At 35.1% G+C, this 21,782-nt stretch overlaps 1 protein-coding gene across 6 annotated transcripts in view; it reads right to left on the bottom strand.

The window, feature by feature from the left end:
* The window catches only part of Rab6a (RAB6A, member RAS oncogene family), a 62,740-nt gene that overhangs the window by 3,959 nt on the left and 36,999 nt on the right, over nt 1–21,782 (bottom strand). For 3 of the 6 annotated variants that reach the window (XM_015477444.2, XM_048788083.1, XM_048788084.1), the window contains 4 exons: nt 14,710–14,768; nt 8,289–8,342; nt 6,491–6,596; nt 4,351–4,462 (listed from right to left, as the gene is read on the bottom strand). In XM_015477444.2, coding sequence (XP_015332930.1) covers nt 4,351–4,462; nt 6,491–6,596; nt 8,289–8,342; nt 14,710–14,768 — 331 coding nt within the window. Of the gene's footprint in view, nt 1–4,350; nt 4,463–6,318; nt 6,425–6,490; nt 6,597–8,288; nt 8,343–14,709; nt 14,769–21,782 lie in introns of all 6 variants that reach the window. The other 3 variants (XM_015477445.2, XM_048788082.1, XM_048788081.1) reach the window with 1 other exon arrangement.

Here is a 21,782-nt window from a genome sequence, read left to right as displayed (position 1 = left end):
GTTTTTTTTTTTTTTTTTTTTTTTTTTACAGATTTGCTTTTACTTGTCTGGTAACATTTTTCTTTTGTTTTGGTGGTACTGGGAATGAACCCAGAGATGCTCTACCACTGAGCTAATATCCCCAGACATTAAAAAAATATATATTTTTAAACTATTTTAAAAATAATACAAACTTGGGGCTGGGGTTGTGGCTTGGCGGTAGAGCTCTCGCCTAGCATGTGTGAGGCCCTGGGTTCCATCCTCAGCACCACATAAAAATAAATAAATAAAATAAACGCATTCTGTCCAACTACAAAAAAATTTTTAAATAAATAAATAAATAAAATAAAGATACTGACAACTACAACTAAAAAATATTAAAAAAATAATAATACAAACTTAAAAAAATTCGCTAAGATGCTCAGGCTGGCTTCAAACTTGAGATCTTTTGCTTGGCCTTCTGAGCAGCTGGGATTACAGGAGTGTACCACCTGGCTCATCCTCTGAGTGTGTGTGTATGTATTTGTTATTGTTGTTTTCAGTTGTAGATGGACTCAGTTGTAGATGTATTTATTGTAGATTTATTTATTTATTTTTAAATAAATAACAGTGCCTCACGCGTGCTAGGCAAGTACTCTACCACTGAGCCACAAACCCAGCCCTCATCCTGTGATTTTTTTACAATTGAAAACTTGGGGGTGGGGGGTGGCTGGGGTTGTGGCTTAGTGGTGGAGCCTGAGGCACTGGGTTCCATCCTCAGCACTACATAAAAACTAAATAAATAAAGTAAAAGCAAACAAACAAACTTATCCAGGCATGGCGTGCATGCCTGTAATCCCTGAAGACTGAGGCAGGAGGATTGAGAGTTCAAAGTCAGCCTCAGCAACAGCAAGATTACTAAGCAACTCAGTGAGACCCTGTCTTTAAATAAAATACAAGTAGGGCTGGGGATGTGGCTCAGTGGTTGAGTGCCCCTGAGTTCAATCCCCAGTACCAAAACAAAACAAACAAATAAACAAATAAACAAACAAAACTTACAGGCTGGGAATGTGACTCAATGACAGAGGTAAAGGCCCTGGGTTTGATACCCAGAACCATAAAACAAAAACAAAACAAAACAAATCCTCCCAAACCCCACAAAACCAAAACTTAATAACCTACTTAAAAAAATTATTTTTTAGTTGTAGTTAAACACAATATCTTTATTTTATTTATTTATTTTAATGTGATGCTGAGGATCGAACCCACGGCCTCGCACGTGCTAGGTGAGTGCTCTACCACTGAGCCACAATCCCAGCCCCCTGTTTTTTTTAATGGTTTACTTCTCTCCCTTAACCCATTAAGTCCTAATCTGTGGACATTTAAAAAAAAAATTGACACAAATGCATTAAAGTAAGTTGAAATCACTATCTAGAGTTTATATATACATATATATATATGCATGTAATAATAATATATAGCAAATAATATATTATTTAAATCATTATAAGTATATTCTTATTATGTAATTGTATATTATATACCATATTTGTCTTTTGTTTCTGGGGGTTGAACCTGGGGGTGCCTTATTACTGTGCTTTTCCCCTGTCCTTTTTACTTTTTGAGATGGAGTCTTGCTAAATTGCTGAGGCTGTCCTCAAACCTGCAATCCTTCTGCCTTGGCTTCCACAATCACTTATTACAGGCATAAGCCACTATTCCTGGCATTATACATCAACCCTTCCTTCCTCATAACTATTTATTTGAGTATCATACCTACAGACTCCTGAGTAACTGAGATTATAGGCCTGAGCCACCATGCACAGTCATGTTCTTCATTTATTTTTTGTGGTACTGGGGATCCAGGAACTCAGGAACGCTAGGGAAGTGCTTTGCCACTGAGCTACATCTCCATCTCAAATTAAAAAGGAAAAGGCCAGCAGCTCAGGAGGCTGAGGCATGAGGAGGCCAGTCTCAGAAATTTAGTAAGGCTTTAAGCATCTTACCTTGTCTCAAAATAAAAAATAAAAAGAGCTGGGGACTTAGTTCAGTAGTAAAGTGCCCCTGGTTCAATCACAGAAGAAAGAAAGGAGGGAAGGGAGGAAAGACAGGCTGGGGAGGTCAGTGGTAGAGTGCTCCTGGGTTCAATCTCCAGTACTACAAAAGATTAATCAATAATAAAATCCACCATAATCTCGCTTCCTTCCCAAAGGTAACTATGGTTAATTTTCATGTATTCTTATCTAAAATTGTTTTAAGCAAATAAATATTTCTACCATCTTTTTAAACAGAAAGATGTCATATTAGATATACCGATCAAGTGCTTTTTTAAACTTCATGTGTTAGATATATGGTAGATTATTAATAAATTCGTCTTTCTTTCTAATCGTTACTTCCCAAAATTATATATCCTATCTGCTTATGACAGACATTTGAATTGTTTAAAATTTTTAGCATTATAGTAATGTTGCAATAAAATTCTTATGGTCATCTTTAGTGTTTTGTGGGCTTCTCTAAGGAATACTAGAGGTAGATTTGAGTCAGTGAGTATTTTAAATTATAATATTGTCAAACTGCCCCTCCCACTAACAGATACTTTTTAGTGTATGAGAGTTTTTGCTTATTCAAACTTTTGACAACACTGTGTATTATCAATGTTCTGAATTACTGTCAATCTTATAAATGAATATGACCCTTATGTATTCAAACTGAACAATCTTTTCCTTTATGGCTTCAGAATTTCATGTCATGCTTATATAAGGCCACCCTCTCTACTAAACATTGACCAAAACATTTTCTTTTAGTGATTTTTGCTAAACAACGAAATCTTTCACTCATATGGAAGTCATTTTAGTGTAAAGAACAAGCTCTATTCTTGGAAAAATTAAAAGGTGAGAGGTGATACTCTGGCAAAAATTACTAAGAAAGCTGGTAACCCCAAAGCTGTTGACAAATATTACATTAAAGAAAATTATTAAAATTTCTAGCATTTGTGCACTCAATTGAAATATTAAGTAATAGCCAGGTGTGGTGGCGCAGACCTGTTATCCCAGCAACTTGGGAGGCTGAGGCAGGAAGATAACAAAGCTTGAGGCTAGTCTCAGCAACTTAGTGAGACCCTGTCTCAAAAAATAAAAAGAGCTGGGGATATGGCTCAGTAATAGAGCTCTCCCTGAGTTCAAGCCTTAGTAATACCCCCCCACACAAAAAAAATAAAAGAACAGACACTTTTAAAAGCATCCTCCATAGATGACTCTGGCTATAAAGGAGAAACAATGCAGACGTACAATCGTCCTATATCTTTCTATATAACAATAAAGGTCCTTAGGAACTTGAGTAAATTTAACAATATAATCTTCAACTTTTCATACTGAATACATTAAAAAAGCCAAATCTGCATCATAAGCAATTCATGTACAAAAAATTTGATTATAAAAGATGAAGTCATATTTGAATTTACTTTTAAATTAAGAGATTTTAGTCTGGTGCAGTGGCACATACCTGTAATCCCAAAGGCTAAAGAGGCTGAGGCAGAAGATCCAACCTGAGGTCAGCCTCAACAACTTAGTGAGACCTTGTCTCAAAAATAAATAAAGGGGGGGTGGGGGCGGCACCTGACATTGTGGCTCAGTGGAAGAATGCTTGCTTAGCATGTGTGAGGCACTGGGTTCGATCCTCAAAACCATATTAAAATACTGTGTCCATCAAAGATAAATAAATAAAATGGCTGGGGATGAAGCTCAGTGGTTGAGCACCCTTGGTTCAATCCCCAGTACTGCAAAAATAAAGAATTAAATTAAGAAAGACTTTTCTTGAAACTTTGCATCCTGTGGCTATACAAAGTTATACAAAGTATATGTAAATATACTTTGTATCCTATGGCTTCAATATGGCTTTGCACTTTTGACTTCCACAATTAAGATATTCAGTTCAACTACACAGTCTGGCTCAATCATACAATTAAAAAAAAATTTAAAAATAAAATCACATACACAAAAAAGCCTATACCACTGAATTTAACAAATGAGATTATAAAGTGTGTATATTTAATCATAATTTTTAAAAGATGTTTTAAAAAATGGTTTGTTCTCTAACAAAACACTGTTTCCTCTTATGAGAGACTTTAAAAATAAAAAATATGTACAGGCTTCATGTTTAAACAATCTTATACAAGAGATTTTTTACATGGGCTTCCACAAAATAACTCATTTCCCCATAAGTACTGAGTTTAGTGTTTACATATTAAATATTTCAGATTCTCATACTAAAGAAAAGCTTAAATTGAGGATTAAACATACCTCCTTTCAAAACAACTTTTTAATGAAGAAAAGTAACAATAGCTAAACACAAAAAACAAGATATTCCACACACACAAAAAAACCCACTTCATACCTCTTGTCAGCAAGATCTGTTTTATTTCCTACTAGCATGATGATAACATCACTTCCTCTTTCTGTTCTGACATCATCAATCCATTTTGTAGTTTGCTGGAATGAGTTAACATCTGGTATAGGAGGGTGGACAGAGAGATTAGTGTTACTGAAATGCTACTTAAGTGACAGACAGCACTCCCTCAAATACCTGCAAGTTGGAAGAGGGATGGCACATTATGAACCCACTTTTAATGTGCCTACAACATAACTCCATTTTATCTGATTACATCTGTCAACCATCTAAACAAATCTGAATAATAAAATTCTCAAGGTTCCTTCTATATGTAAGTTAAACTTTTTTAAAAATAATAATCAAATGAGCACAATGTAGTATATAATTGGAAAAAAATTTAAAACTTTTTAAAATGTAAGGACAGCTATGGCAGATAATATGGTGTTATATTGCCACAATGCTTTTTTTGATCACTTACACATACCAAATATGACAAAGAAAGCATTTCCAAAAGTATGTCAGCCAGTAAGTCCCAACACATCCAGAAAAATTTGTAAAGCCTTCAAATAGCTTTCAACACCACTGTGTTTGTGTTGCTTATTCAGTTTGTGATCACTTTATCCTGAAGTTTATTAGTTTTATGCACCAGAATCACTTCTAAAAGAATTCATCTTTTCCAGTATTAGATTTTTTCTTTTTTTGGGATGGTGCTAGTAATAGGTTCTAAATAGAGTACTTCAAAATCTTTTTCACAGTGGCTAAAGAAAACAATTTATTAATGTTTTAATATATCTATGGAATTTTTAAAGAAAAATATACCAAGTTTCATTTGCTTTGGTTAAAGTGAGCACAAACATGTCAAAGCTACAAAACTGGTCAATGTATAACAATGAACATACTTAAAAAAAAAAAAGAAACAACAAAAAAAAACAGCAACCCAAAGTAAAGCTGCAAGAGAATAAAGATTGCATATAATACTTATCAAAAAAAAAAAAGAAAAAAAAAAAAAGGAAAAAAAAATCCCTGGATGCAATCTTCTAAGTCATTGCAATTACTATTTAGTACCTATGATGTCTGAGCAAATATACAAAGATATCTAGTAATATTATTACCAGCTCAAATCAATAAAAATAATTTAAAGAAGTCCAAGATGCTATATAATCTTGGTTTTTTCATAAAGTATGAACCACTATATGGAATGATTAAACATTGCCTTATGTATATAGATAAACCAATTTACAAAGACAATTTCAATCACAGAGCATTTCCTGTCAGTCTCCAATGTGCCATGGAAAATTTAGTCACTTCAAAAGTCAAAGGCATTGCTCAGTCTTTGGGGAAAAGAAAAAGAACATTACTTGTTTCATTTCCCATTTAAACATTTTTCTTGAAGAGAAACCTAAGTGTGATTTGTTAGCAGCAAAGTATGTCAAAGAATCTAGATATGGCTCAAACAAAAATCATCAATAGAGACATGCACATTATGTTTTCTCTGTCTTCCTCACTAAAGAAAGAATGGCTGGAAGGAGGAAGCAGAGAAAAGCTGGCTAGCAGAAGCTTTTAATAGCCTCAACAGAGCCTGGTAAGATTTAGAAAACTTTGCAAGAGGCTTAGATGCAGAATACTTTTATATTAGAGAAATCTGAGATCAAATTAAATGAAAAAGGAGACTATAATTCCACTATAATTATGGCATGGCTTAGGGACAAAAGGATATTAAGAAAATATTTAAAAAAGATTCATAATTGGACCTGAAAGACAATTCTGGGGTGAAAAACTTGGCACAGTAGAAATGAAGCATATTGGTACAAACACCAAAGCAAGTACTTCTGACCTGGCTGGTCTGTGATAAAGTTTGCTATGACAAAACTTATTTTTACATGCCAGTAAGGAAAACAAGCACAAGACAAGAACATGCATGCAGGTAAGCTAGAGGTTGAAGAAGATCAGAAATGCATAATTCCCCCCACTCACTTGTGATATCATAAACAACAACTGCCACAGTGGAGTCACGAATGTAGCTAGGAATCAAGCTCCTGAACCGCTCTTGACCTGCTGTGTCCCATAATTGCAATCGTACCTAACAACAAAATCAGTCAAACAAGCAAGAAAAATAAGAAAGGTCAACCCGTTGCAATATACCTACTTGTGATATCGTAAACTACTACAGCTGCAGCAGAATCACGGATGTAACTGGGAATGAGGCTACGGAAACGTTCCTGACCCGCAGTATCCCACAGCTGCAGCCTGATCTGTGGGATGGGAAAAAATAAATAAAAAAAAAAAAAAACAAAACAAAAACAAAAAAACTAATACTTGGGGAAAAAAACGAAAAGAAAAAAAAGAAATAATGTTTTTTGTAAAGGGGGAGGATGAAAGGTAGAAAGAAGACTCATGCAAGAGGTTGCAAGGAAGTAAGGAATGAAAATTAACATAAAACTCCCTTTACAAAAAAATATAATATGAAAAATTTGCTCACTGTGAAGGTACATGACTGAAAAATGCCACTGTGAAAGATGACACAGAACCAGAAATATGAATTCACTTCTTTCCCTCCTTCTAATCTTTTAAAATCCCTGTCTTCCAGATGACAAAAAGTAGACTACTGATGTTCAAATACTGAACATAAAAGATAAAATGAAGGAAAATGTTAATGAGCAGCTCAAGCTAACAAGAGTAAAGGAATTAAGCTTTTTGAAAGCCTCTCTGAAGCTAAAACGTCTTTCCCACTGGGTCTAGAACAATGGATTTTTTTTGTCTCCCCACCTCCAGTATTGGGATTGAACCCTGGGCTAAACCAGCACTTCACCCCTAAGCTATATCCCTAATCCTTTTTATTTTATTTTCAGGCAGGGTCTCATTAAGCTGCCCAGGCTGGCCTTGAATTTGTGCTCTTCCAGCCTCGGCCTGTGGAGTAGCTGGGATTACAAGCATGGTTTTTTGTTTTGCTTTGTTTTTTATTTTGCAGTGCTGGCGACTGTATCCAGGGCCTTCTGCATGTTAGGTGAGCACTCTACCACTGAGCTACATCTCCAGCTCTGATATCTTTCACTACTGTACTTCTTTCTCCCCAGAACATTATAGATAATGCATCAAAAAGGAGAAATATCTTTCTGCAACCCTACATAAAAATTTCTTTACTTTCTCACATCTACATTATAAGATGAAAAGTGTGAAAACAAGCATCAAGTTTTCTTACCAGTGTAAAGCAGTTTCCCAGCTTTCAAGGTTTAAGAAATGGTAATTATATATGAAGACAAAAGAAAACATCCAAAAGAAAAAATTCACACTAATAAGAAATAACACTGGAGATAAAATAGTTTTTGGGGGATGCAGGTCTTGCAATATTGCATCTAACTTATTTATTATTTAGGTGACAGGAATCATTTCAAGGAAGAGTAAGCTAGAATACAGAATTTACATTGTATTTAAAAGGGAAAACTCAAAAAGAATGGAATATAAATATGCAAGTGCAAATATACACTATTTCTTCCTATTTAGTCACTTTGGAATATATCCTATTATGACAAAGAAAATCTTGGAAGTTCACAAAAGCATAATATTTGAATGATAGATTTCTGAATGTCTCAAATGATATTCCAAAGGTCTTCAGCAACTCTGATTTCTTCGTGAAAATTCTTTTCTCTCTTAAAGCTCTCTGTTGTCATTTTTCCAAATCAAGACAACAAATTTTGTTTAACAGGGCTAGGGATATTAGTATTTTACAAAACACTTGACATTCTCTTCCTCTTTGGATCTTCAATTGGGTATAAAAAGTCAGAATGTGAAAAACAACTCGTGGTAATAACAGTTTTTCTCAAGGCCTATACACCAACTTTGGTAACTGCTAAGTACTTCTGATGGTGACAGTAACTGATTATAGTTTATCTGAGTTTTCTAACCTGGAGTGTTGGAGAAAACTGCACATTGAAAGCATTACTCACTGTTCGATCCTCCAAGTACATGGTTTTTGATAAAAAGTCAATGCCAATTGTTGCCTATAAAACAAAACAAGACAAAGTTAACAAATAATGGTGTGGCCAGCAGTTAAGGTGCAAATGGGATTTATGATTGTAGAAGAAACAACAAATAGATACACTATAGCCAAGTAAGAAGAAATAAAATTTTCAGTAATAACTATAGCCAAGTAAGAAGAAATAAAATTTTCAGTAATAATGGCTTCCACATATTAAGCACTTCTCTTTGTTAGGAATTACTTTAGGCTCTTTATATGATCATTTCTAATCATCAAACATTCCTGCAAGGTAACTTATTCTCATCCTTGTTTCTCTCATTTTACAGATAACAAGACCAAAGAATTTTAGTTTGCATATTTATATTTGAATATTCAAACATCTGTATTTGAACACTAGTTTGAAGATTATTCTGAATATTCCCCAGGCAGAATGGTGCTATTTGTTCCACTAGTAATTTTATACAATATTGCTGATGTGAATTGTTGTTCTGCCTGAATTTCCTATATAATGGCTTGTCAACTGTCCTAATGCCACAGATTTCCAGAGACCCAGAAATATGATTTTTAAAAGAGATAGTTTTTCCAATATAAAAGAAAATTAGGCAGGGCTGGGGTTGTAGCTCAGTGGTTGAGCAATTGCCTCACATGCATGAGGAACTGGATTCAATCCTCAGCACCATGTAAAATAAATAAATGAATAAATAAAATAAAGATATATAAAAAAAAGAAAATTAGGCGCTGGAATTGTGGCTCAGTGGCAGAGTGCTTGCCTCACATGTAAGGCACTAGGCTCAATCCTCAACACCACATAAAAATAAGTAAACAGACAGACAGACAGACAGACGGACACACACACACATACACACACACACAAATATATTGTGTCCATCTACCACTAAAAAGAATATTTTTAAAAAAGAAAATTAGGCAAGGAAAACTTTTTCCTCATACTACACAATGATTATCAGCTTCCTTCTATGATCCAAATAATGAAATATTCTGTTATCTGGCTGCTACTTTGCCCATCAAGGAAGAGGGGGGAAAAAAGGAGAAACAGTGAAAGAGTGGGAAAAAGGCAAAGACTAGAACAATGAAGGGAAAAAGTAGATAAGTTTAAGAATCCAAAATTAAATTTGGGAGGTAAAAAAAGAGAGGGGGAGAAAAAGGTGGCAAAGGACCCAGAAAAAGTATACCGATGCAAATTCTACTACAGAAGATTAATCATCCCATTAGTAAATGTGCTTATGTATTTTTTATGTACATGTGTGTGCCTTATCAACTTTCCCCCTACATATCTTTGTGTTGTATTATGCAGAACAGAAACCAGGTAGATTGTGGGTTTTCTAAACGAGTTATTAAAAATTAAAGCATATTTAAAAACATGAAATCAAACACTGAATCAGAAAAGTGGTTCATGGGCTACAGGTATAGCTCAATGAATGTCTAGTATACACAAGCTGGGTTTGATTATAGGAGAAGAAAGGAAGAAAAAGTGGTTCAACCAGTTGGGATTTTATTTATTTCTCACTAGAATTTTGTGTAGAACAATCTAGAGCTTTGTTTTTTTGTACCCGGTATTGAATTCAGGAACACTTAACCACTAAGCCACATCCCTAGCCCTTTTTTGTATTTTATTTAGAGATGAGTCTTACTGAGTTGTTTAGGGACTTGCCAAATTGCCGAGGCTGGCTTTGAATAGATACTCCTGTCTCAGACTCCTGAGCCGCTGGGATTACAGGTGTGTGCCACTGCACCTGGCTTAGAGCTTTAACTTTAAAGGGTTAAGGGTATATTCAATATACCACTATCTTTCTGAAAATGTTCCTTATGTGCCTAAAACTTACTGATTTATCTATGCCATCTTGTGCTTATATTTATTGGTAATCTCTAATATCCTTTGGAATAATAAGTCCTCTAAATCTAAAATAATTTCAAAAGTTATTCTGAGCAACATTATCTTGCTCAAGAATGAATTTACTCCTAAGAGAATAAAATCATGGCACTGGCAGGTAAATGGATGGAGTTGGAGAATATATTGCTAAGTGAAGCAAGCCAATCCCCAAACACCAAAGGCCGAATGTTTTCTTTGATATGAGGATACTGACTCATAATGGCAATGGCAGGGGAGCATAGAAGGAAAGGAGAAACTTTATATAGGGCAAAGGGGAGGGAGGGGATGGGAGGGGGGAATGATGGTGGAATGAGTTAGACATCAGTACATGTATAAAGACATGAATGGTGTGAAAATTCTTTGTATACAACAGTGACTTGAAAAATTGTGCTCTATATGTGTAATATGAAATGAATTGCATTTGCCATCATGTATAACAAATAAGAATAAATAATTTTTAAAAAAGAATGAATTTACTCCAATTGTGGAAATCTTTCCTGAGCTTATATTAAATTGAACTATATAAAAATTGCCAATGTTTTATTATTTTTAAATTATACAAATTGTAACAATATGGTTCAAACTAAAACTTGAAACTGTTAGATAAGTCTATGGTTTTACAATTGGAAAAAGAAAAGGAACTGTGAAAAACAAGAGCTACTTAAGAGAATCACTTCCACATACATATGGTCAATTCTTGATCTTTAAAGAATACTTGAGCTGGGTGCAGTGGTGTATACATGTAATCTCAACTACTCAGGAGGCTGAGGCAGGAGGATTGCAAGTTCAAGGACAACCTGGGCACCTCCTAACTTAGTGAGACTTTGTCTCAAAATGAAAAAGAAAAAGGGCTAGGGATTTAGTTCAGTGGTAGAGCATCCCTGGGTTTAGAACCCAGTAACATACACATAAACACATACACACACACACACACAGAAAATACCTGAAACAATTTAAAGCCAATTTTTCTAAGTAAGAATGTAGAGTGCTATATGTCACACAAATTTTCTTTGATAGATTTATATCTTTGGACCTAGTACTGTACTTCTTATGAAAAAAATCATAGCGAATAATCATAAATTAGCCTCTCCTCTTAGTGCCAAAGCACATAACATTGGGCTTCCCCTTAGCAACTTTAACACAAAGAATCAAAATCTTTCCTTACTTGTCAAATTCCACATAACCTCACTCCATCAATGGCACTTTCGGTATGCTTAAAAGGTCTCCTTAATTTCTCAGAGAATTTGGGTATATTAAAGTACTTTTAATACATCCAGAAAACTCTACAGTCTTTGCTCCCAATTCTTAAGGCTTAGTTCAAATTTTTTATGCTGTGATTTTTGGTTCTACTCTCACAGATTCAAGCTTATACCCTCAGGAATTCTTCATATCTGGCCCAATAACCTCAACACTTCTTTAGTCCCTGAGCCTGGCATTTGTGGGCCCTCTGCTGAAAAGAAATAGAAGCACTGCATAGAAACAAGACAAGTATGTCTTCTTCTTCTACTTCTAATTAATATCATACCAGAGGGTTTAATCGTCAATCTAACTGAAACAAACAAATGCACTGACGTTAACAGGCAACAGTTTAAAACTGACTACCAATAAATTTCATGATATGTAACAGTCAAAAAGGGTACCCTCTTCCTCCTCTAAAAATAGCAAATTAGGGCTGGGCATTATATAGATCAAAGTCATTACCATACTGTGACCATTCTTTCTTTAAGGCAGTACTTTTTTTTTTTTTGATAGTTATAGATAGACACAATACTTTCATTTTATTTATTTACTTATTTTTATGTGGTGCTGAAGATTGAACCCAGTGCCTCACACATGCGAGGCAAGTGCTCTACCACTGAGCTACAAATCCAGCCTTTTAAGGAAGTTCTTTCATAGCACTTTTAACTAGATGAATGATTTGATTGCTAACTTGTACAATTTTTCCCCACTAGAAGTTCTCTGAGAGCAAGGCTTGGTCTATTTGTTCATTGCTGGAACCCAGGATATAAAACTGTGCCTGCGGATTTGGCTTTTTTTTTTTTTTTTTTTTNTGTGTGACATATAGCACTCTACATTCTTACTTAGAAAAATTGGCTTTAAATTGTTTCAGGTATTTTCTGTGTGTGTGTGTGTGTATGTGTTTATGTGTATGTTACTGGGTTCTAAACCCAGGGATGCTCTACCACTGAACTAAATCCCTAGCCCTTTTTCTTTTTCATTTTGAGACAGGGTCTCACTAAGTTGCTTAGGGCCTTGCTAAATTGCTGAGGCTGACTTTGAACTTTTGAACCTCCTGCCTTAGCCTCCTGACCTCTTGGGACTATAGGTGTGTGCCACCATATCCTGGCTGGGACTGGCTTTCGTTTCAATGGGAAGAAGACCTTTCCCATATTAGAATGAAAGAACTGGTATAATTACATATCTAGAGCTGATGTAAGGAAAAAAGTAATAAGCGTTTTCCTGTTCACTAACTTCCATTTCCCTAACAAACATGGTCTTCAAAGTAAGGGCCAGAGAATAGTGGTTACAGTGATATAAAGATCAGGTTTGAGGAGTATAGAATAAATATAAAATAGTTACTAAACTCAGTAGAATTTATATAATCCAGCTGATACTAGCAACACTAACATTCAAAGAGAAAAGAAATGATGAATTCAATTACAATATGGATTTTGCCGGCAGATGAACTGAGCCAAAAGGAGCCTAGACATCTAACAATGTTTCCCATGGAATTTAAGGTAGAAAAGTAGGAAAGTAGAAGGTAGAGGGAAACAGAATTTGATGTTTACAAATATTATGAAAGAATTAGAGGATCTGAGGTTTTTATCTAAATTGCTGGCAGAAAATTTTACGTAATTATTATAAGAGTACTTGAACAAAAAACTTAGGATAGAAGTTGACAGTCTAAGAAGAAAATTCTATGGAGAATATCTGTAATGGTTCTACTAACCATAACATAAAAATCAATGATTTTGGTTGATCATGGAAATGAAAACACAGAAAGGAAAATAAAAATGAAAGTACAGGAGGTTAACAGATTTCTATGTGAACAATTACTAATGCCTCAAATGGTGATGGATTAGAATGAAGAAGAAAACAATGAGACAACACTTAAAGTCTTCAAAGACATAAAGACAAGCAATGTTTTTCTAAATGGTAAATGATAATAATCACAAAAGAATAAAGCTTTTGAGTTGGGTACAGTGGCACAAGCCTATAACCCCAGGAACTTTGCAACTCCAAGGTCAATCTCAGCAATTTAGTGAGACTCCCTAGAAACCTGGAAAGACCCTATCTAGAAATAAAAAATTGAAAGCGCTGGGGATGTGGCTCAGTGGGTATACGCCCATGGATTTAATCCCTGGTACCAAAAAGAGAAGAAAGCATTCAGTCTCTCATCATTAAATATAATGACTCTGTTTACCATTCTGAGAAAGTTCCCGTCTATTTCTAGTTTGTTGAGTGTGTATGTATTTTAAAAGTAATAAAAATTGTACAAGTCTATGGGGTACAAAATGATGTTCAGATATATGTTTACATTGTATAATGATGATAGCAAGATAATTAGCTTATCTATCTCCTCAACCATTAATCTTTTCTCTATAATGAAACATTAAAACTCTAAAATAATAACCTAGCCTTCCAAGCTAGAGATAAAATCTCAGCGGCAGAGCACTTGGCCTAACATGTGCAAGGCCCTGGGTTCAATCCTCAGTACTGCAAAAAAGAAAGAAAAAAACACCAAAACCAAAAAACCTAACTTTTCCCATTTAAGGTTAGCCCTGCCTTCTGTCAATCATTTCCTGATCTAGTTACTGGGTTCACCATACCTGAATAATAAAACCTAAATTTTAAAGTAACTTCTTCCTTCAGCTTTCTTGGCTTTTCTTTTTCTAGCTTTTTAAGATGGAAGATTAAGTTATTAGTTTAATCTTTTCTGTATAGTACTGCTTTTAAGCTGTCTTCCATTAGCTTTGATATATTGTGTTTTATCTTTTTATTTATCTCAAAGTATTTTCTAATTTCTACTATAATCTCATCTTTGACATTTATTAAGGAGTATATTGTTTAATTCCACCTATGAATTTCTCAAATTTCTTATGTTAATGATTTTTAATTTCATTAACTCATTTATTCGATTTCAAGTATAGATCAAAATGTTATAGAATTCCTAGACTTGGATTAATTCTCTATTAGAAAACATCCACTATCACTTCTAATTCCCTCCCTGATGGTATAGAAATGATCTTCCAATAAACTTTAGGAGAGGAGACAAATTGAATAAGGTTGAGAACTGTGAGAAAAAGCATATATATGATCATATATATGTGTGTATGTGTGTGTGTATATATATATACATATAGTATTTTACACATTACAGAAAGTGCTTCTACATTCATGAATACATGTAAATATTACAAGTAAAATTTAAAAAAATCTTGAATGTTACTTCTAACACAGAATAGAAAACTATCATAAATTGATAAAAACAAATTACCTGATAAGTGTTGTCAAAACTGTCATACATGAATCTGGTGATCAACGATGTTTTTCCAACTGAAAAGAAAAACATATTTGCTTAATTAACACATTGTGTTCTCAGGCAATTCTATGAAGAACTGCAATTTAATTCTATGGAGAATATCTGTAATGGTTCTACTAACCCTAATTAAAAACCAACTATCCCCCAAGTTTGCCAATATTGTTGTTAAAGCAACAATCTCTTTAAATTAAGACCAATGGAACAGAATAGAAGACACAAAGACACACCCACATAAATATAGTTACCTCATACTAGAGGAAGGTGCCATAAACATATATTGGAACAAAGATAGCCTATTCAACAAATGGTGCTGGGAAAACTGGAAATCCGTAGGTAGTAGAATAAAACTGAACCCCTATCTCTCATCCTGCATAAAAATTAACTCAAAGTAGATCAAGGACTTAGGCATTAGACCAGAGACCCTGCACTTACTAAAAGAAAAAGTAGGCCCAACCCCACATCATATCAGCTTAGGAACCAACTTCCTCAACAAGACTCCTATGGCACAAGAAGTACAATCAAGAATCAATAAATGGGGGAGCTGGGGTTGTGGCTCAGAGTAGAGCGCTTGCCTAGGATGTGTGAGGCACTGGGTTTTGATCCTCAGCACCACATATAAATAAATAAAGGTCCATCAACAACTAATAAAATATATATAAAAAAAGAATAAGTGGATGGAATCAAACTAAAAAGCTTCTTCACTGCAAAGGAAAAAATCAAGAATGTAAACAGAGAGCCTATAGAATGGGAGAAAAATCTTTATCACCTGCATCTTAGAGTATTAATCTCCAGGTTATACAGAGAACTCAAAAAATTTAACACCCAAAAAACAAATAACCGGATCAATAAATGGGCAAAGGAACTGAACAGGCACTTCACAGAAGAAATACAAATGGTCAAATAATATATGAAAAAATGTTCAACACCTCTAGAATTAGAGAAATGCAAATTAAAACTACACGGAGTTTCTATCTCACTCTAGTCAGAATGGCAATTATCAAGTATATAAGTAACAATAAGTGTTGATGAGGATGTGGGGGAAAAGGTACACTCATACATCACTGGTGGGACTGCAAATTGGTGCAACCACTATGGAAAGCAGTATCGAGATTCCTTAAAAAACTTGGAATGGAACCACCATTTGACCAAGTTGTCCCACTCCTCTGTCTATACCCAAAAGACTTAAAATCACTACAGTCATAGCCATAACAATGTTTATAGCAGCTCAATTCACAATAGCCAAACTATATAGAACTATAGGTGTCCTTAAATGGATGAATGGATACAGAAAATATGGCATACATACACAATGAAATATTACTCAGCCATAAAGAAGAATGAAATTATGGCTTTTGTGGGTAAATGGATGGTACTGGAGAATATCATGTTAAGTGAAATAAGCTAATCGCAAAAAAACCAAAGGCCGAATGTTCTTGCTGATATGTGAATGCTAACCCACAACAAGGGAGGGTAGAGAAGGAAAGAATATAAGTCCACTGGATTAGACAAAGGGAAACGAAGGGAAGAGAGTGGGCAGGGAAATAGGAAGGACAGTAGAATTAATGGGACATAACATTCCTAGTCTTGTATTTGAATGCACTACCAGTGTAACTCCACCTCATGTATGACCACAAGAATAGGATCCTAATTAGAATAAGCCATACTCATGTATGCATAATGTGCCAAACATTCTACTGTCATGTATAACTAAAAGGAACAAATTTAAAAAAAAAAAAAAAAAAGCACCTTGGAGAGGAAAAAGTAAATTAGAATAGCCAAGGCAAAGGTAGTAGTAGTAGTACCTTCCTATAATCCCAGCTACTCAGAGGCTGTGGCAGGAGGATCACAAATTTGAGGTCAGCCTGGACAATTTAGTGAGACACTATCTCAACATACATACATACATAAATGAAAAGGGCAATTCTATGAAGAACTGCAATTTCTTGAGGATGTAACTCAGTGCTTGCTTAGCATATGAGAGGTCCTGGGTTCCATTCCCAGTATAACAACAGTGACAGGAAAGAGTGTTTAGTTAAGAGTTGAGGAAAATGAAGAGTCTGATCTCGGGCTGAGGTTGTAGCCTAGTGGCAGAATGCCTGCCTAGCCTGTGTGGGACACTGGGTTCAATCATTAATACTGCATAAAACAAATAAATAAAATAAAGGTATTTTGTGCATCTACAACTACAAAAAAAAAAAAAAAAAAAAAAAAAAAAAAAANAGTAGTAGAGCCTCTAGGTTCAATCTGAAAGACAAAGAAGGGGTGGAGGGAGGGAAAGGACAAACTATTCCTTTTACTCTCCAAGATTCATTCAACCTTGCCTCAAAACACTAGATTTGTTATTATACTCACAAATCCAGCTATTATAACAAATCTTTTTTTTTTAATTTTAATATTTATTTTTTAGTTTTTGGCTGACACAACATCTTTGTTTGTATGTGGTGCTGAGGATCGAACCCGGGCCGAACGCATGCCAGGTGAGCGCGCTACTGCTTGAGCCACATCCCCAGCCCATAACAAATCTTTACCCAATCCTAATCAAGTTTCTTTCTTTCTTTTTTTTTTTCTTTTTTGCAGGGGATGGGGGGGTACTGGGGATTTAACCTAGGGCCAATTTATCACTGAGCTATAATATATATCCCAAATTTATTATCTTTCTACCACCTACCTACCTATATACTTATTTATTTATTTTAATACTAGGGATTTAACTCAGGGGTGCTTAACCACCAAGCCACATCCTCAGCCTTTTAAATATTTTATTAGACAGGGTCTCATTAATTGCTAAGGTTGGGTTTGAATTGCAATCTTCCTGCCCCAGCCTCCGGAGTCACTGGGATTACAGGCATGTACCACAGCACCCAGTTTATTATTTATTCTGAGACAGAGTCTCACCCAGTTGCTTAGGGCCTCTCTAAATTGCTGAGGCTGGCCTTTAACGTGAGAACCTCCTGTCTCAGCCTCCTGAGTCACTGGGATTACAGTTATGCACCATAGTGCCGGGCTCCAATTCTCATATTAAAGTAGCCACCTTAAATCAGATCAACAAAACACATAAACATCCCAACTTTTCCCTCTTCCCTAAGAGGCTACTGAACTGAGTTGAATACCATACCCCCAAAATTCACATTCACCCAGACCTTACATGGATATAAATTCTTGCCTGTTTCAATTTACATTGTAATCAAGTTAAAATAAGGTCACGCTGGATTACAGTGGATCCTAATTCAATGTAGTGCTTGTATAAGAGGAAATTTTGAATAGACAAAGGCAAACATTAGAGTTGCAACACCACAAGAGCATTATTAGAATTGTTTCATTTTGAAGCTACACATATGGAGCTATTTGGGTTTCAAAATAAATCTAATATCACAACCAATCTAATCTTTAAGGTTCCTGAACTTGTTATCCTTAGCTGATGCAGGGGTTTTTGTTGATACCTGATTTACATAAAAATTGTACCTTACAAAAAATAAAAAGATAAGCATTGTTCTGGTACAAAGAATCAACAGCCAGGCGAAGTGGTCCAAGGCTCGGGAGGCTGAGGCAGAAGGATGGCAAGTTCAAAGCCAGCCTCAGCAAAAGCGAGGCACTAAGCAACTCAGTGAGACTGTCTCTAAATAAAATACACAATANAGTATTAATCTCCAGGTTATACAGAGAACTCAAAAAATTTAACACCCAAAAAACAAATAACCGGATCAATAAATGGGCAAAGGAACTGAACAGGCACTTCACAGAAGAAATACAAATGGTCAAATAATATATGAAAAAATGTTCAACACCTCTAGAATTAGAGAAATGCAAATTAAAACTACACGGAGTTTCTATCTCACTCTAGTCAGAATGGCAATTATCAAGTATATAAGTAACAATAAGTGTTGATGAGGATGTGGGGGAAAAGGTACACTCATACATCACTGGTGGGACTGCAAATTGGTGCAACCACTATGGAAAGCAGTATCGAGATTCCTTAAAAAACTTGGAATGGAACCACCATTTGACCAAGTTGTCCCACTCCTCTGTCTATACCCAAAAGACTTAAAATCACTACAGTCATAGCCATAACAATGTTTATAGCAGCTCAATTCACAATAGCCAAACTATATAGAACTATAGGTGTCCTTAAATGGATGAATGGATACAGAAAATATGGCATACATACACAATGAAATATTACTCAGCCATAAAGAAGAATGAAATTATGGCTTTTGTGGGTAAATGGATGGTACTGGAGAATATCATGTTAAGTGAAATAAGCTAATCGCAAAAAAACCAAAGGCCGAATGTTCTTGCTGATATGTGAATGCTAACCCACAACAAGGGAGGGTAGAGAAGGAAAGAATATAAGTCCACTGGATTAGACAAAGGGAAACGAAGGGAAGAGAGTGGGCAGGGAAATAGGAAGGACAGTAGAATTAATGGGACATAACATTCCTAGTCTTGTATTTGAATGCACTACCAGTGTAACTCCACCTCATGTATGACCACAAGAATAGGATCCTAATTAGAATAAGCCATACTCATGTATGCATAATGTGCCAAACATTCTACTGTCATGTATAACTAAAAGGAACAAATTTAAAAAAAAAAAAAAAAAAGCACCTTGGAGAGGAAAAAGTAAATTAGAATAGCCAAGGCAAAGGTAGTAGTAGTAGTACCTTCCTATAATCCCAGCTACTCAGAGGCTGTGGCAGGAGGATCACAAATTTGAGGTCAGCCTGGACAATTTAGTGAGACACTATCTCAACATACATACATACATAAATGAAAAGGGCAATTCTATGAAGAACTGCAATTTCTTGAGGATGTAACTCAGTGCTTGCTTAGCATATGAGAGGTCCTGGGTTCCATTCCCAGTATAACAACAGTGACAGGAAAGAGTGTTTAGTTAAGAGTTGAGGAAAATGAAGAGTCTGATCTCGGGCTGAGGTTGTAGCCTAGTGGCAGAATGCCTGCCTAGCCTGTGTGGGACACTGGGTTCAATCATTAATACTGCATAAAACAAATAAATAAAATAAAGGTATTTTGTGCATCTAACAACTACAAAAAAAAAAAAAAAAAAGAATCTGATCTTACTACTTACACAGAGAAATCACAAAGATTCACAATTCTATTCTGTATTGGTATTTTTAGGAAAGGACCACTAGGCCAAAAATAGTGGAAAGTTGGAAATTTCCTTAGTAATGAGCATTATTTCCAAGAACAAAAACATACCAAATTATTTTTCTATCTTGGCACAGACTAAGTATTAAATAAATGCAAGAAATTCTATCAATTAGAAAGGCACTGGATAAATAAGTCTCTAATGCTTCCCGAAATATAAATACTTTGGGAGATGATAAAATCCATAACAAGTCATTTCCATTTTAGTATGTATTACATAAATTACATTACATTTTAGTATGAAAAGTTACTTAAACTTTTGATTTTAAGCTAATTTTTAGAGGCCAGATGCTGGCCTCTACCTTTCCCTCTTTTCATATGCCCTATGAAAACCTGACAGAAGGTGCTGGGGTTGTGGCTCAGTGGTAAAGCGCCTGCCTAGCACTTGGGTTGATCTTCAGCACCACATAAAAATAAACAAATAAAGGTATTATGTTCATCTACAACTTAAAAACAAACAAAAAACCTGAGAGGAAAAAGTATTCTCAGTATAGGTGGTCAGTATACAAAAATCAATTATATTTCTAGTGGCGGTGGCACAACCTAGGAGACTGAGACAGGAAGATAGTGAGTTCAAAGTCAACCTCAGCAACTTAGCAAAACTCTGTCTTAAAATAAAATATAAAAAGGGCTGAGGACATGGCTCAGTGGCTAAGCATCCCTGGGTTCCATCCTTGGTACCCTGCATCAAAAAAAATTTACTTGGAGAGGAAAAAGTAAATTAGAATAGCCAAGGCAAATTTATAGAACAAAACTGGGCAACTTATACTACTAAATTTTAAGATTTATCATTAACCTACAGTAAATAAGACAATGTGATATTAAAGTACTGAAAATGGCAAGCTCCAAATGGGAAATATCTGACCAAGGAAATAGTTTCAGCCTGACAGTGTAAGGTGCTACAAATAAACACTCCCAGTGAAACTAGTAAAAAATTGTTGATATTATAACAAATTAAACATTTAAATGCCTCTGAAAACAGTTCTAGCATAACAGCAAATAACAAAACATTTATTTTTTAAAAAAATCTAAAGCTCAGTAAGAAAAGAGGCAGTTTATGGTATTTGAAGCAAAAACCATAAAGACGACTTTTTTAAAAAAAAAAAAGTTTTTTTTTAGTTGTAGATGGACACAATACCTTTACTTTATCTGTTTATTTTTATGTGGTGCTGAGGTTTGAACTCAGTGCCTCACATGTGCTAGGCAAGCGCTCTGCACTGAACCACATCAGGTTTATTCATAATGGCAAAAAGCCAGAAGCAATCCAAATACCTACCAATAACAGAACGAAAAAATTGTGGCATCACCATAAAATTCACACAGGCAAAAGTCATATCCTACTAATATAAAAAACTACATGGTTAAATTTCAGACACTACATAGGAAAGGGAACTCAAAGAACATACATTGAATAATTCCAGTTACATAAATTCAAACCTGGCAAATTTTAGTCAGAATAGGAAGGGGTTTCCAACTGGCAAAGAGGGCCAGGGAATCTTCTGAATGCTGGAAATGATTTATATTTTTATTTGAGTGGCAGTTACGGGGGTATATAAATATGTTAGATTTCCAACAAGTCATATATTTAAGACTTCTCCAGTCAGGGGTGGTGTTGCACACCTATAATTCCAGCGACTTATAAGACTGAGGCAGGAGAATAGCCATGTTCAAAGTCAGCCTGGAGAACTCTGCAAAATCCTCAGCAACTTACCAAGACACTGTTTCAAAATAAAAAATTAAAAAAAGGGTTGGGGATGTAGTTGAGTAGTAGAGCCTCTAGGTTCAATCTGAAAGACAAAGAAGGGGTGGAGGGAGGGAAAGGACAAACTATTCCTTTTACTCTCCAAGATTCATTCAACCTT

This window comes from Marmota marmota, unplaced genomic scaffold (assembly GCF_001458135.2).
Source record: "Marmota marmota marmota unplaced genomic scaffold, marMar, whole genome shotgun sequence".
NCBI lineage: Eukaryota > Metazoa > Chordata > Mammalia > Rodentia > Sciuridae > Marmota > Marmota marmota.
Note: the sequence above shows the minus strand (reverse complement) of the source record. Positions and strands in the feature narration are given on the sequence as shown.